The 16341-nt window shown below is 35.4% G+C and overlaps 1 protein-coding gene across 7 annotated transcripts in view; it reads right to left on the bottom strand.

Annotated features, from left to right (window-relative positions):
* Positions 1–16341, bottom strand: part of PDS5B (PDS5 cohesin associated factor B) — a 181966-nt gene that overhangs the window by 28079 nt on the left and 137546 nt on the right. For all 7 annotated transcript variants that reach the window (XM_055426275.2, XM_055426276.2, XM_055426278.2 and 4 more), the window contains exons 22-24: positions 12781–12849; positions 11014–11150; positions 2937–3060 (exon numbers count right to left, since the gene is read on the bottom strand). In XM_055426275.2, coding sequence (XP_055282250.1) covers positions 2937–3060; positions 11014–11150; positions 12781–12849 — 330 coding nt within the window. The remainder of the gene's footprint in view (positions 1–2936; positions 3061–11013; positions 11151–12780; positions 12850–16341) is intronic.

Raw genomic sequence — 16341 nt, 5'->3', positions numbered from 1 at the left:
CAACCCTGAATATCCACTGGAAGGACTGACACTGAAACTCCAATGCTGTGGCCACTGATACAAAGACCCGACTCATGAGAAAAGAGCCTGATGCTGGGAGAGACTGAGGGCGGGAGGAGACGGGGATGACAGAGGACGAGACGGTTGGATGGCATCACCGACTCGATGGACATGAGTTTGGGTGAGTTCCAGGAGACGGTGAAGGACAGGGAAGCCTGCCGTGCTGCAGTCCATGGGGTCACAGAGTCAGACACAACTGAGCAACTGAACAACAAGGCTATTAAAAATATGAACTAAAGATTTACACTTTGACTAGGTTATAAAAACATGTGAAGCAGAGGATATGATGATACAATTTTTATCAGGAAAAATACACTATCAAAAAAGCAGACACTTGATACTTTCATGTTTATGGTTATAACCAGTAATTGGTTCAACGTAATGAAGATGGTATCTAATACTACCAAATATTTTTCCGAGATAAAGTTCCAATCAAAGCTTTTATTCACTACTAAGAAATTCATTTTAGTCTGCATATTAAATATACTTTTGTGTTAATTCCTGCTGTACAGCAAAGTATACTTCTTAAGTGTAAATTATTCTCAGAGTTATTTGTAGTATCTTGTAAACAGTTCAATTATTGTGTGTATTGCATTATATTAACAGCACTTATATTTTCTGTTCTTCTAAAAGGTTATCTTCTTAAGGGCTACAGCCGTGACTCACCTTTGTATCTGAAGAACTTAGAACAATGCACAGCACATAGAAATACACAGTAAATTTTCATGAAGTACATTCAAATTTTAAAATACCTAGACTGGCCTGGAGAATTCCATGGATTGTATAGTCCATGGGGTCGCAAAGAGTCAGACATGACTGACTGACTTTCAAGGGCTTCCCTGGTGGCTCAGCTGGTAAAGAATCTGCCTGCCTGCAATGAGGGAGACCTGGGTTCTATCCCTGGGTTGGGAAGATCCCCTGGAGAAAGGAAAGGCTACCCACTCCAGTATTCTGGCCTGGACAATTCCATGGGCCGTATAGTCCATGGGGTTGCAGAGTGTTGGACGCGACTGGGCAACTTTTGCTTTCAAGATTTGTATTACTGAATTTTTATTCCTCCAGATTTACTTTCTATTCAAATACATGACAAAGGCCACTGAGATACAACATTGCCTTTAAAGAGCTCAACTCAAGTAAATACAATAAACCATAGGCATGTAACTAAGCGCAAGGCAAGTATGTATCAGGACTATAGATAAAATCTGTAGGGGATCCAAAGGAGATCTGTTGTAAGAATAAGAGCAAGTTTCGTGGAAAAGATTGCGTCTGAGTCACGATTTGCAAAAACGGCTGGATTTGGGTATGTAGAAATGAAGAGGGTGAAAATAAAATTAGAGGGAGGCAAACTACAGGTACATAAAAGAAAAAAAAAAGTTCGGCTTCACCGAAATAAACACAGGTAAAGGGTGGTGTGCTAAACATAATTTTAAAATGTATATGCGGGTCCAAATACTAGAAGGGCTTGAATGACAAGGTAAAATATATATAATTTTTCTTTATGAGTACAAGCCCATAAATATTTCTGACCAGGGGAATAACATTACCAGAACTTGATAGGGAAATTTAACCCACCATAGAGAAAGTCTCCCAAAGGCACAGATGACAGCTAACAATGGGTACAGCATCAGAATGGTTAAGAAGGTATGAATTAAAAAGATGTAATAGATATCAAAGGACAGAATTATCTGTACTTTTGTGACAAGGTGCAAACACAAGCAAACAGTCAAATATAAATCATGCTTTTAGGTCTAAGAAATGCCATTCACCTTTACTTAATGGTTTACTGAGGTTCTCTGCATGTCAGGAAAGAATAGATTTGGGAGAGATTCAGTCTTACGTCCTCAGAAAATAAAAGTCTGAAATTTCTGTTTGGCATTGGAAGTGGGTCCAGAAACTCGAGAAGGGCCAGAAAATGTAGTTGTGAAGTATGACAAAAATCAGGAGACAAAAGCCAAAAAAAAGTATTTCAAAAATAAAGGTGCAATGAGCTGTATCAAATGATGCCAAAAGGACATGTATAATAAAGATTAAGATCACTGGACTGGGGGACTTAATTAGATCATTTTTGGAAAACAGTGAAAGCGAATGCTAAAATGTGAGCAGGTAAGAGTGAACAGAATGAGAGAGCAGAGACAAGCCTGTGGTCGAAAGAACAATAAAATTAGGAAAAAGCTTTGTTTACAATAGGGTAATCCCACATTTGTAAGTTGTGAGAATGTGCTAATAATTAACGTTTTACAATGAATACACGTTTCACAGTCAACAGAATTCTAAAACTACCTTTAAACTTAGGTAATCTGAACTTTCACATTGGGAATTTGGTGACTGAGATAGTAACATATACAGTATGCTAGAAAAGAAAGTCTCTAGAATTTAACAAGCATGGATGTTCTCTGGACAGAGTGGACATTTAACTAATCATCTGCACATACTTACTATACACAGCAAGTTTCAAACAAACTCCATCTCTCTTAACATCCATACTTGCCCTAATTTTTTTAAAAAAATTTCTACTTAACAACCAATACCACTAATACCCTAAGAAAGAATCCAATAAATCGATAGACTGCAAGTACTACCAATTTGAAAAATTAATTACATATGTTGTTTTCTAAGAAATTTAATATGCTATTTTTAAACAATTCTCATTTTATGGCAAAATAAGGTTATCTCCAAAATTAAAGTGGGAATAGTAAACCAGAAAATTATGGGCTTTGCAAAAATCTCATTTCTCATATTGCCTAGTCAAGTATCTGAATAACAGCACCAAAACTAAAATCATAACAAATAGATATTTTAAATATGGAAGTACCACAAGTACTAAAAGTCAAAGAACACAAAGAATCATGTTCTGTACAACCAACCATTTTCCTTACATTGATAGCTAAAGCACACAGCTGATACTGTTCTAATGTAATAATCTCATGGTAACAGGGCTCCTGGGCCAGCTTCACAATTGCACTCCCAGCAGCGAGTCTCAGGCGTGACATATCTGGTTTACTGAAAAATAAGCAAGAAAGAATATGAATTAGATTTCTAAACATCTGCACAAGAACATTCCTACTTTGTATATCTAATTTTATAAAAATTCCTCTGGCCAAAAAAAAAAGGGCAGAAAACAATTCAGTGATACGACCACTACACTATGCTTGGAAGATGGTGTCCAACAGCACAAAATTCTTCTCTTGAACACAAGTCTAAGCTAGTCATTGAATTCTCTTGTTCTACACAGAAAGCTTTCAGCCAAACCTAGGACAAATCTATTTGTATGTTCAGTTGTTAGGTCTCAAGTATTCCACTATGAATTTTTTTGGAGATATGTGTTTACTTATGTATTAGGCACAAAATATCATAACTTGCTGATCATTCAACTAAAACTATGGTGTTAAGTATAAAAGAAGTTAACATAAAAGCAGGTACAGTAGATTTAAAAAAATTACTATTTTTAGCTAGTATTCTATTTTGAAATATTATCAAGAGCTTCTTTTTAAGGGAAGAAAATCTGTCGTAAAATGGGATATACTTCAGCAATTAGGAAATTCTTGACTAATAAATATATTTAAATAATCCTTCCTAATATAGAGACATATCAGATGAATTACTGATTCGTTGAAATACTGTAAGGAGGGAAGTTGTAACTCCTTAATTAGGACTCCTTTTGTAGCTCCATAGTAAAACATTATTATTTACTATACATACAACAAATACACCATACTGAGAGGGATGTAAAAGAGGTAAATCTTAATTAATCTTCCAGCATGCAAAAGAAACAAATCTTAATCTTCTAAGATCTAAAGATCTAGTTGGTTTAAGACTCTTCCTTTATCTTTCTAACAATTATGTAAAAATATTTACTGACTGTATGCCAACATTAATAAGGTTCTGAAGTTAAGTTACAGGTTGCAGAGATATTTTCAGTTCATCAGTAGCAATATTCCAAGTAGTTATTATAAGATAAATCACTCAACCACTGCTAAGGAAAGTCTGATTTCCTTGTTGGAATTCAGTAAAATAAAAAAAGTAACTAATTAAAATACTGTGTGTGTGTGTGTGTGTGTGTGTGTGCGCGCTCAGTCGTGTCTTTGTGACCCCATGGAATGCAGTTTGCCAAGCTCCTCTGTCTATTACAACGTTTTTGAAGACTAGTTTAAGAACGCAGACGCAATGAGAGCTCCTGCAGGTGGAATGGGTCTGGCCTTAGCAGCTGTGGGCTTTGTGGGCACGTACACGCCGGGGCTAGGCCAGGCCAGGGTCTGCAGTGCCTCCATAGCTCCCACAGCGGGTCCAGGTATGCAACTACTACAGTCTTGGGACCTGACTTCAGTGTATCTGCACTGGTGACCTTGTGAAAACAACTCCTGAGAGACACCAAGACCAACTGCCAACACATCCACGCTTGAGGTGAGGCAAAGGCAGTGCCAACAACAGTGCACTTTGTGAGTTCACACAAAAGGTGAAGGTGACACAACAGAGCATACTCACAGGTACATAGCTCCAGTGAAACAATACACAGTGGCTCTTCTTCTGGTGGGAGGGTTCCAATCCTACCTCCCTTGCACTGCAGATCAGAAATGGATCTGGGGGCTTCTACTCCCAACAACTTGGGAGCAGACCCTGCCCCAACAGGGCAATGACAACCACTGACCAAAGAGGAGCCCCGGCCAATATCCTGTGCAGGCTCTGGTCACTACAACATCTGTCACAACTCCTATCAAGGGGATAATGGCCTCCATACACGGAGGAAACAGGCTGAAGGTATCCATACTAAAAACCAGCCCTCACACCAAAAAATATTAAACTCACACAGGCTACACAGGGTCATCCTCACATAAAAACAGCCCTCAAAGACCACAGTAGATTAACTGTTCTAAACTCACAGAGGAAAAGAAATAAAAGTAAAATAAAGAAGCAAAAAAAGCACCCCCCATTAAAAGATAGAATTCCCCTGAAAGAACAATGAAACAGACTTCTTCAGTCTAACACACACTGAATTCAAAATGGGGAAAATGAATGAATATACTACAGGGGTTAAGAAAGGCTGATAGAGATGCAGGTTACTGTGAAAAGGAATTGGAAACTATAAGCAGGGGCCAAGGAAAAAACAGAATTCATCAAAAGAGACCAAAGCTAAACTAAAGGCTATGGACAGTAGAAGGAATAAGTGATCTGGAAGACAGAAAAATGGAAATTACCCAAGCAGATCAGCAGATAACCCCCCCTAAAAAAAGGCAATATAAGAGACCTATGGGATAATATGAAGCCTGCAAATCTATGCATAATAGGGATTCTGGAAGAAAAAAGAGAAAGGGGAATGAACACATCCTTGAAGAAATTATGGCTGAAAACTTACCAGGCCTAAAGAAAGAAATAGATATCCAAATAGAGGAAGCAAAAAGTGCCCTTAACAAGATAAATCCAAACAGACTTATACCAAGACACATTATAATAAAAGTGGCAAATGTTAAAGAGAGGATTTTAAAGGCAGCAAGAAAACAAGAGTTAACTACAAGGGAACCAAAAGGCTGTTTCTCTACAGAAAAACTGCAGGCCAGAAGGGAGTAGCAAGATACATTCAGAGTCCAACAGTGAAAAATCTGCAACCCAGGATACTGTACCCAGCAAGATTATCCTTTAGAATAGAGGGAGAGATAAAGAATTTCTCAGACAAAAAATTACTTAAAGAATACAATACTAAACCTATCTTAAAGGAAATACTGAAAGGTCCTCTCTAAGTAGAAAAGATAAAAGAATCTATAAGAAAGAGAAAATCACAAATGGAAAGTAAATCACTGAAATAAGTACACAAATTCTTTAAAAAATAAAATAAAATTACTGTGAAAGCAATGATTACCAAAATGAACAGCAAAAGGACGTAAAAGGACAACAAAATTATAAAATGTGGGAGAGGAGAGTAAGAAAACATAGATTTGTCTTTTCCTAGAATGTGTTTCACTTTGTATGATTACCAATCTAAAGCAAATAGGTATACAAACGAGTTTAATATATTTGAAAACCAGGGCAAGCACAAATTAAAAACATAACAACAGATTAACAATAACCAAAGAGAATACAAGAATAATACAAAAGAAAACCATCAAACCACAAACCTAAAGTCAGCAGATGGAAGGAAATAATAAAGATCAGAGAGGAAACAAATAAAACAGATTTAAAAACAATACACACACACACAAATCAATAAAACCAAGAGCTGATTGACACAGCAAACAAAAATTGACAAACCTCTGACCAGGCTCACCAAGAAGAAAAGACCCAAATAAACAAAGTAAGAAATGAAAGAGGAGAAATCACAACTCAAACTGCAGAAATACAAAGAAACTGAAAGAGAATTACTATGAACAATACTATGAACCTAGAAGAAAAGGACAACTTTTTAGAAATGTACAGCCCACTAAAAAGCAAGAAGAAACAGATAACCAGACCAATCACTAGAAATGTACAGAATCTGTCATTTAAAAAACCAAACCAAAAACACTCCCTACAAACAAAACTTCAAGACCAGATGGCTTCACTGGGGAATTCTATAAAACATACAAAAAAAACTTCTTAAACTCTTCGAAAGAGTGAACAGGAAGAAAACACTCCCAGAGACATTCTATGAAGTCACCATCACCCTGAAGTTTGGTAATGACAAAACTTCATTCCAAAACCAGACAAGGACACCATCAAAAAAGAAATTACAGGTCAGTATCTTTGATGAATAAACACAAAAGTTCTTAAAGTATCAGCAACCTGAATTCAACAACACATAAAAAAGGTCATACACCATGACCAAGCTGGATTCCCCCCAGGGTCACAAAGACAGTTCAACACATGCAAATCAATCAATGCGATACACCACATCAACAAAAGAAAGGATTAAAACCACATGATCATGTCAATAGATGCAGAAAAAGCACTTGATGAAAGGCAACATTCATTCATGATAAAAAACCCTTATGAAAATCAGTATAGAGGGAACATAGCTCAACATAATAAAAGCTATTTATGATGAACCCACAGCCCATATAATATTCAATAGTAAGAACTTGAAAGCCTTCCCAGTATACTCTGGAAAAAGACAAGGATGCCCACTCTCACCACTTCATTTCAACATAGTATTGGAAGTTCCAGCTAAAGCAGAGAAGGAAAGGAAATAAAAGGTATTCAAATTGGTAGAGAAGAGGTAAAAATTATTATTATATGGAGATGATATGATATAGAAAACTGTAAAGACTCCACACAGAAACTACTAGAACTGATAAATGAATTCAGCAAGGTAGAAGGATACTAGACTAATATACAAAAACAGGCTGCATTCCTTTACAGCAACAATGAAATGTCAGAAAGCGAGTGTAAATGAACAATCCCTTTTAAAACTGTACCACCAAAATAAAATACTTAGGAATAAATCTGACCAAGGAAATGAAAGACTTATATGTTGAGAAATACAAAATATTAATAAAGAAAACTGAAAACAATTCAGAGAAATGGAAAAACATCCCAGCTCTTGAATTGAAAGAGTTAATACTGTTATTAAAATGGCCATACTATTCAAAGCAATCTACAGATTTAAGGTGATACCTACCAAATTACCCACGAGATTTTTCACAGAATTAAAACAAATAATCCTAAAAAGTAAATGGAACCAAAAAAGACTCAGAATTGTCAAGGCAATCCTGAGGAAAAGTACAAAGCAGGAGGCACTGTCCTCCAGACTTCAGACAATACAAAAAAGTTACCATAATAAAAACAGTATGTTTCTGGCACAAAAACAGACACATGGATCAATGGAACAGAATAGAGAGCTCAGAATAAATCCACAAACCTGTGAACAATTAATCTTTGACAAAGGAAGCAAGAATATTCAACGAGGAAAAGACAGTCTCTTTATCAAGTGGTGCTGAGAAAGATGGACAGCTGCATGTAAGTCAATCAAGTAAGAACACACTCACACCATACACAAAAATAAACTCAAAATGTCTTAAAGACTTAAAAACAAAATGACACCATAAAACTGACAGAAGAAAGCCTAAATATTCTGGCATAAATCACACAACGTGTTCATAGGTCAGGCTCCCAAGGCAATAGAAATAAAAGCAAAAATAAACAAATGGGACCTAATTAAACTTACAAGCTTTTGCACAGCAAAGGAAACCACAAACAAAATGAAAAGACAACCTAGGGATAGGCAGAAAATATTTCCAAATGATGTGACAAATAACAGCTTTCTTTCCAAAATACAGAAACAGCCCATAAAACTCAACAACAAGCAAGCCAATCAGAAAATAGAAGCTCTCAATATACATCTCTCAGAAAGAGACACACAGATGGCCAATAGGTACATGAAAAGATGTTCAATATTGCTAATCACTAGAGAAATGCAAATCAAAACTACAATGAGGTACCACCTCACACCAGTCAGAATGGCCATCATTAAAAAGTATACAAACAACAAATGCTGGAGAGGGTGTGAAGTTCCTTCACTTTCAGTAGGACACCGTTCTTACACTGTTGGTAGGAAAGTAGATCAGTGCAGCCACTGTGGAAAACAATATGGAGGTTCTTCAAAAAACTAAAAACAAAGTTCCAGCATTTCCACTCTTGGGCATACACCAAGACAAAACTAAACTTAAAAAATATAAATGCACCCCTATGTTCACTATTTGCAATAGGTAAGACATGGAAACAACGTAAATGTCCATCGATAGATGAATGGACAAAGAAGATATGGTATGTGTATACAGTGGAATATTACTTAGCCATCAAAAAGATGAAATTCTGCCATTTGCAACAACATGAATGGACCTAGAGATTATCATACTAAGCTAAGTCAGAAAGAGAAAGACAAATACCATATGATATCACTTATATGTGGAATTTAAAATGTGACACTAATCACATATCTACAAAACAAAAACAAACTCACAGAAATAGAAAAAAGACATGTGGTTGCCAAGAGGGAGGAGGTGTAGAGGAGAAAAGGATTGGGAGTTTAGGATTAGCAGAGGCAAACTTTTACCTATAGGATGGATAAACAACAAGGTACTACTGTATAGCACGGGGAACTATATTCAATATCCTGTGACAAACTACAATGTAAAAGAATATGAAAAGGCATATATATATATACACGTATTTAACTGAATCACTTTGACGCACAGCAGAAATTGACACACTATTGTAAACCAACTGTACTCCATTAAATTTTTTTAAAAAATGCAGACAGACCCAATGTAATTCACACACACTTATAGAATTCAAGAACACATGTGATTTTGTTGAAGAATACTATGAATAAAAACAGGTGGCATGAGACCTAAGTATGCACATAAATAATGTAATTAGTAAATTTGAGACAAAATGTATTAATACTAAGGAAATTTTTCTAATTATTATGTAACTCTTATATGCTAACATAAATTATAAGAGTAGAAGGTAGAGACAACTAATTTTACTGAAAAGGTAATAAATGAGTTATACATGTGGAATACCTTACAGAATTTTCTTTTTATTTGATCTGTTTGAAAAGAATGTGTTAATGCTAATATTCTATGCAAAAAGTACTGTATGAGCAAAACATATAAGAAATGAAGCAAAGATGGCAAAGTATTAAGCAGCTGACAATTACCATTCATATTTGGTCCTTAAGACTTTAAGCTAGATATGTGTGTATACACACACACACACACACACACACACACACACACATATATATAAAAGGTGGGGGAAGTTACTCTCATATTTTTAACTACCAATAAGATGTTACAAATGGCATCTGTATTTTCACAGAGGACAAACCTCTAAATTTTAGCTAATTCTAACATAACCGCTACCATCAATATATCTAATTACTATGTGCTGGGAGGGATTGGGGGCGGGAGGAGAAGGGGACGACAGAGAATGAGATGGCTGGATGGCATCACCGACTCGATGGACATGAGTTTGAGTGAACTCTGGGAGTTGGTGATGGACAGGGAGGCCTGGCGTGCTGTGATTCATGGGGTCGCGGAGAGTCGGACACGACTGAGCGACTGAACTGAACTGAACTGATGTGCTGGGCAGTGTTTTAAATACATTAAATAAACTAACTTATTTGATTATCGTAATAGCTAGATGAGATAGGCATTAATCATCATCTCTGTTTTATAGCTGAAGAAACAGAGGCACAGAGCAGTTAAAGTAACTTGCTGAAAGGTACCAAGCTGCTAAGATGTGGTCCCAGGATTTGAATCTGGAATCCAGAGTTCATGTTTTCAGTCACTAGACTATACATCTTTCAAACAAAACAAACTAAAAGCAAACAAAAAATATGTGTATTTTTAATACTTTGTGTCAAGTGCATTTTCCACATATGCATATATTTTTACTTCTGGAGAGCCAATTCCATTGGAAAAGACCCTGATGTTGGGAAAGACTGATGTCAAAAGGAGCAGGGGGTGGCAGGCGATGAGATGATTAGATAGCATCACCAACTCAGTGGACATGAGTATGAGCAAACTCCAGGAGACAGAAGAAGACAGAGGAGTCTGATGTGCTGGAGTCCACAGGGTCGCAAAGAGTCAAACACGACTTAGCAACTGAACAACAACAACAATACTTCTGGAAACAGATTCAGATAAGTTGCTTTCTATTCAGTTTGTTCTTTTGCATTTAGATATTAACAAGAATGTAAAACACCAGTTACTGAATGGTACCAATTAACAATTTCATATGAGGTATTAAAAAAAGTAAACATCTACTGTTAAAAATACTTAAAAGTGTTCAGCAGTAATCTGCACTAGACATGGGACTGTCATTTAGAAATAACCACTAGACAAAAGCCTATTAAAATAAAAGTATATGCATATCTACAAATCTGTATTATTTTGTTTAAAAACAAACCATCATTCAAAAATTACATCAGATGTTAACATATCGTGTAATCCAAAGAATGCTGAAGCTGTAATTACATACCTAATTTTCCCTTGTTCTGTCAAGTCTCCATCACTGTGCAATATTGTTGTAAGCAATCTTAACGTAGAAGTTCCTGATTTACTGTGATTATTTTTCATTCCAAGTAGCCATCGAACCATCATTTTAATAGCCTGAATCTATTTAAGATACAAATTGACACAACATTGCTACTGTTCAAAGAAACTCTACATTAGTTTTGAGAAAGAATGAAGAAATAGATGGGTTTTAAGAAAAAGGAAAGAAAAAATTATTTTTATTTGCATGTGTGAAGATAACTTTGAATATTTTAAAAATGCCTCACATTCCACCTCCTGGTAATTGAAAAATGAATGATTTATCTAAAAACTGGTTCTTCCTGCCTTTTAAAACATGTTTCTCCAACACTTTACCCTTGGGAATCCACAGTAAAATCATGCTAACTTTCCTAATCCATAAAGTTCCCAAATGCAAATCATATTCTATCATCTGTGTCTAAGAGTTTATACCACCTTACATTTGTACTGCATTTTTCATAATTATGAACTCAGTGCTTGAATACCTGTTACTGCCTCTAATATTTGGAACAACCCATTCTGAAGGGGTGCAACACATTTTCTCTTTTATACATATTACCTTACTTTTTACAGATCTGAGGCTTCACAGCTAAATGGGTTTTAGACAGTGGTATGTGGCTTATACTCTTCAGATTCTCTTCCTTGGCCACTACGTAACCATGAACTTAAGTGCAGGCGGCCTGCCTTCTAATACAGTGTTGTCCAGCTATACAAAACTGCTACTTGAGACCAATGCAGAGAAAACTGGTTCATACTAGAACTCAAAAGTTTCTAGCACCATTCAATGATGCTAAAGGAAGACTGCCCTACAGGTCTGGAGAAATAGTATCAGAATCTGAAATTGCAATAATCTGAAAAAGTAGTTCACAGTACGAAACATAAATATACAACAAAATTATTTATAAGAAAGTATAATTAGAAAAACAATATTTAATATATTTGTTCTTGAACTTCACACCTCGGGCAGCAGACTGATATGAGGTCTATATTACGGACTACATACGGTTTTAGAGAAGTAATACTCCTACTGAAGCGATAAGCAATCTTTTACATATGACTCCTAACTCAAGAAATTACAGGTTGAATTTTTTTAAATAAAAAAGTTTATCAAATCCCATGGAAAAGATGTGCATGCATGCTCAGTTGTGTCCAACTCTTTTGTGACTGTATGGGCTGTTGCCTGCCAGGGTCCTCTGTCCATGGGACTTCCCAGGCAAGAATACTGGAAATGGGTTGCCATTTCCTCCTCCGGGGTATGTTCCTGACCCAGGGATCAAACCCTCGTCTCCTGCACTGACAGGCAGATTCTTTCTCTTGCACTGGTATGCTGATTCTTTGCCACTAGCGCCACCTGGGAAGCCCTACTGAACAGTCTTAAAACCTGGATGACCATCTTTACTGAAAGGAGAAGGTATTTAAAGCCAGCACTGTCTTTTGACATTAAAATATTGATATCTAAGAAAAAGTAACATGGAAGGAGTTTTCAAGCTCTTTTTATTTTCCAAACTAGTTTATGTGCATCTGTCCAAAGTCTCAGGTTTCTCAGTATTTGCCCTATACTCTCATGGTCCAAAGGATGTCACAGAATAAACATAAAAACTTGAATTACTTCAATAGCCATATCTTTGTAACAGGAACTACTAACACCTATAATATAATAATAATAGAGTATATTAAATAGATTAAAATCAACAGATTTGTGCATGTCACTCACTTTGACCATTGTTTCAGGTGAAACCTCTTCATCTGGAACCCAAAGCTTAGTTGTCTTTTTTCCTGGAAGCTAAACAAAAATTAAGGACTTTAAGATACAAATTCTCATGTGTAATTAATATTTAGAGAATGAATGAAATCTTTACCTTCTGCAGCAACAGTCATTATATATGACTATGTTTTCTGTTACTTACGCAAAAAGGTTGAAAGACCTGTCTTCACTAGCACCAAAATGTACCTTATGCCTCCAGCTCCAGGTGGTTCTTTGCAAGTACGAGACAGGGCTGACTTTAACAACTTAAGTACACTTCCTTGCTTAACCCCCTTTAAGACTAATGTTTCATTTATTTAAGGCAGCCAGCAAGCAATAGGATAAAAATCAATGGAGCCAAAAAGGATACAGATGAGCCTTGAATAAGACAAGTTTGAACTGTGCAGGTCCACCAACATGTAGATTTTAAGTGAATACATACTAGAGTAATACACAATACACAATCTGTGTTTGACTGAATCACAAATGCCCAAGGGACCACATACAGAGAGCTGACTATAAATTATAAAAAAGATTTTTCCACAACACAAAAGGTTGGCAGCTTTAACTTTCATTTTGCTCAATGGTCAGCTATAGTTCATAAACAAGGGGAAAGACAGCTGCAAAAAGTCTTGAGCAGGGAACAAATATAAAGCTTTGCAGCTGAAGTAACAGAAAACATATATTAGTATCTTCCTACTTAAAGGCAACACACACTCACACCCACACACCCCAGCCCACACCCATCCCACTTACCCCGTTAGCTGGGCTGGGAAACAAAAAAGTGAAAGTGTTAGTCAGTCATGTCCAACTCTTTGTGACCCCAAAGATTGTAGCTGGCCAGGATCCTCTGTCCAAGGAATTCTCCAGGCAAGTATACTGGAGTGGGTAGCCATTCCCTTCTCCAGGGTATCCTCCTGACCAAGGGATCAAACCCAGGTCTCCTGCATTGTGTAGTGTTTGCCGTCTGAGCCACCAGGGAAGCCCAGAAAACAAAACCAAAACCATAGAAAAGTTTCAAAAAAACAGAAAACATACAGCAAAAAACAAAACAAAACAGAGCTAAAGGACTGACATCTCCAGAAAAACACAGAAAACACCCTCCAAAAAGTCATCTTTTTAGAACAATCATAGAGTAACACTGAGATGATAAACTGAAAGTATTGAGAGATGTGAATTTACAGTAGCAGCCAGGCAATAAGTAAGGTGATCAAAGAGCCGAACCCAATCTTGGAACACAGGAGACCCCATTTTCACCTCAACCTGACATGCGCAATTTCTAGTTGGAAAAAGAAATCAAAGAGCACCTCAGATAACCTTCTGGCAACAGGATAGGTAGTTCCAATACAGAAGGCAAGCTCCCCAAACACACAGAGCTATTTACAAATAGTTTAAGGACCAAGTCTTCAGCAGAGAAGCACCATCAAAGTATGAAGTGAAAATAATGGAAAAAACAATCTCATTAGAAACATACTGACGAAAATTTCTGAACTAAGAATATCCCCCCAAATCCCAAAGTTCCCATGGAGGAACCTACCAAAAAACAAACAAGAACCACATCAACTTCAGATTTCTTGGTGGCAAGACTACATGCCAAAAAACAATGTTCTGAATTTTCCACAGCCAAGAGAGTTGAAAAATAGAATTCTAATATTTAAGAATAGGGAGAAAAATATTTTCAGAAATCTTTCAAATTACAAGCCAGTTTGAAAGAATTATTCAAAGGTGCCTACAACATAAATATTTAATTCACAAGAAAATTCAATCAGCATAAATTATTACAAATAGAAAATAAAAAACATCATCAATAAACAGACAGGTTCAAAAATAATAAAACCATAATAGATGCAACAAAACTAAAAACAAACAAAAAATCTAAAACTAATGGACAAATATACTAGTCAAGATGAAAAAGCACATAAACGGGAGTATGGAGTTAAATGGGATACTAATATTTTAATAAAAAGGATACTGAAATATTTTTCTTTAATCTTATAAGACACGAAATTATGAACATCTGTAAAACCAGCAGGATAATGTCAAATAACCAAAAACAATTTTTTAAAAGAAGATTAAAAACTTCATCATCACAACAGAACACTTGAATATACCTCTTTCAAAAACTGATAGATGAAGTTGAGATGAAAAAAAGTAAGCATAGGAAATACATGTAGAAATATAAGAAAATATGTAGCAATAAAATATTTATGGATAAGAAAACAATCAAAATGGGTCTTTCTCATAATTATGATGAAAAGTGAAAAAGAGTTTAGCACAACAGTAAGATAAAAACTATAAAATAACTGCCCAAATTCACCACCAACAAAATAATTCTAAAAACTGAAATACCTAACAAAGCTATATAAGAGAAATATTTCAATCTGCTTACAGAGAAAACTACAAAATTTTAATAAAAGACACATTGTAGATGAGCAAACTAAGCAATGGGAAAAAATAGAGGCTATATAAGAATGACAGCACTGCAGATGACTGGAAGAAGGAAAGATGACTCCATAAATTATGCTGGGAAAGTTGGTTCTCCTAATGGAGAATAGAAACAAATGGAGTTCTTCAGTCACAGCACACAAAAAAAGCAAAAAAATCAATACCAGATGGATTAAAAATTTTATGTGCTAAAGAAAACCTTAAAACTTTTAAAACAATGTATGAGAGACTATTTTTACGACAATGACAAAGGAAATAATTTCTTAAGCTATAAAAAGCACTAACTAAAAGAGAAAAGAATGATAAATTTAGTTACATTAAAATAAATAACTTTTGTTCAAAGGACACTAAGAAGGGAATAGAAAGACACACCATATATGAGATTTTGCACATTTTATGAAAACGCTTTAACATGTACCTGAAAAAAATATTAAGTGTGTAAAGATTACCTGTGAGAAAAACATAAAAAACCCAAGGAAGAAAAAAAGGCAAAAGACATCAAGAGGAATTTCAGAAAAGAGGCAACATGAATGATGACTAAACATAAACATTCTTAGTAATCAGGGAAATGCAAATTAAGAGATATTACTTTGTATTAGTTAGACGGACAAAAATTAAGAAATTTGACAATAATGTCATATGCTGCTGAAAGGAAAATAAGGTTTTACAACCAGTCTGAAAAATACTTCAGCAGTAAAGTGAAAAATTAAATGTACAGACTGATGGTCATAAGTACACCACTCTTGTGAATGTAACCTGGAGAAATTTGTATTCATACGCATCACAAAGTTCTATGAAAAAGAAAAAAAAAAATCACTGGAACACTGTTTAAAACAAGAAATGGAAATATACCATGTGTCCATTAAGAAAATGAGATATACTTCACACAATGATATAATACAGAGTAATGAATGACTGAACTACAGCTAGATTCAACATCAAGGGTTATTCTAACAAACAAATTCGTAATGATGATAGCAAGTCAACCAAGAATATATCAATATATGGTATAAAATAATTTTTTTTTCTTTTTTTTTCTGTTTTTTTTTTTCCTCAATATATGGTATAAAATAATTCATAAACCTT

This window comes from Moschus berezovskii, chromosome 13, assembly GCF_049115385.1.
Source record: "Moschus berezovskii isolate FMDL1 chromosome 13, NW_MosBer_1.0, whole genome shotgun sequence".
NCBI classification, from domain to species: Eukaryota; Metazoa; Chordata; class Mammalia; order Artiodactyla; family Moschidae; genus Moschus; species Moschus berezovskii.
Note: the sequence above shows the minus strand (reverse complement) of the source record. Positions and strands in the feature narration are given on the sequence as shown.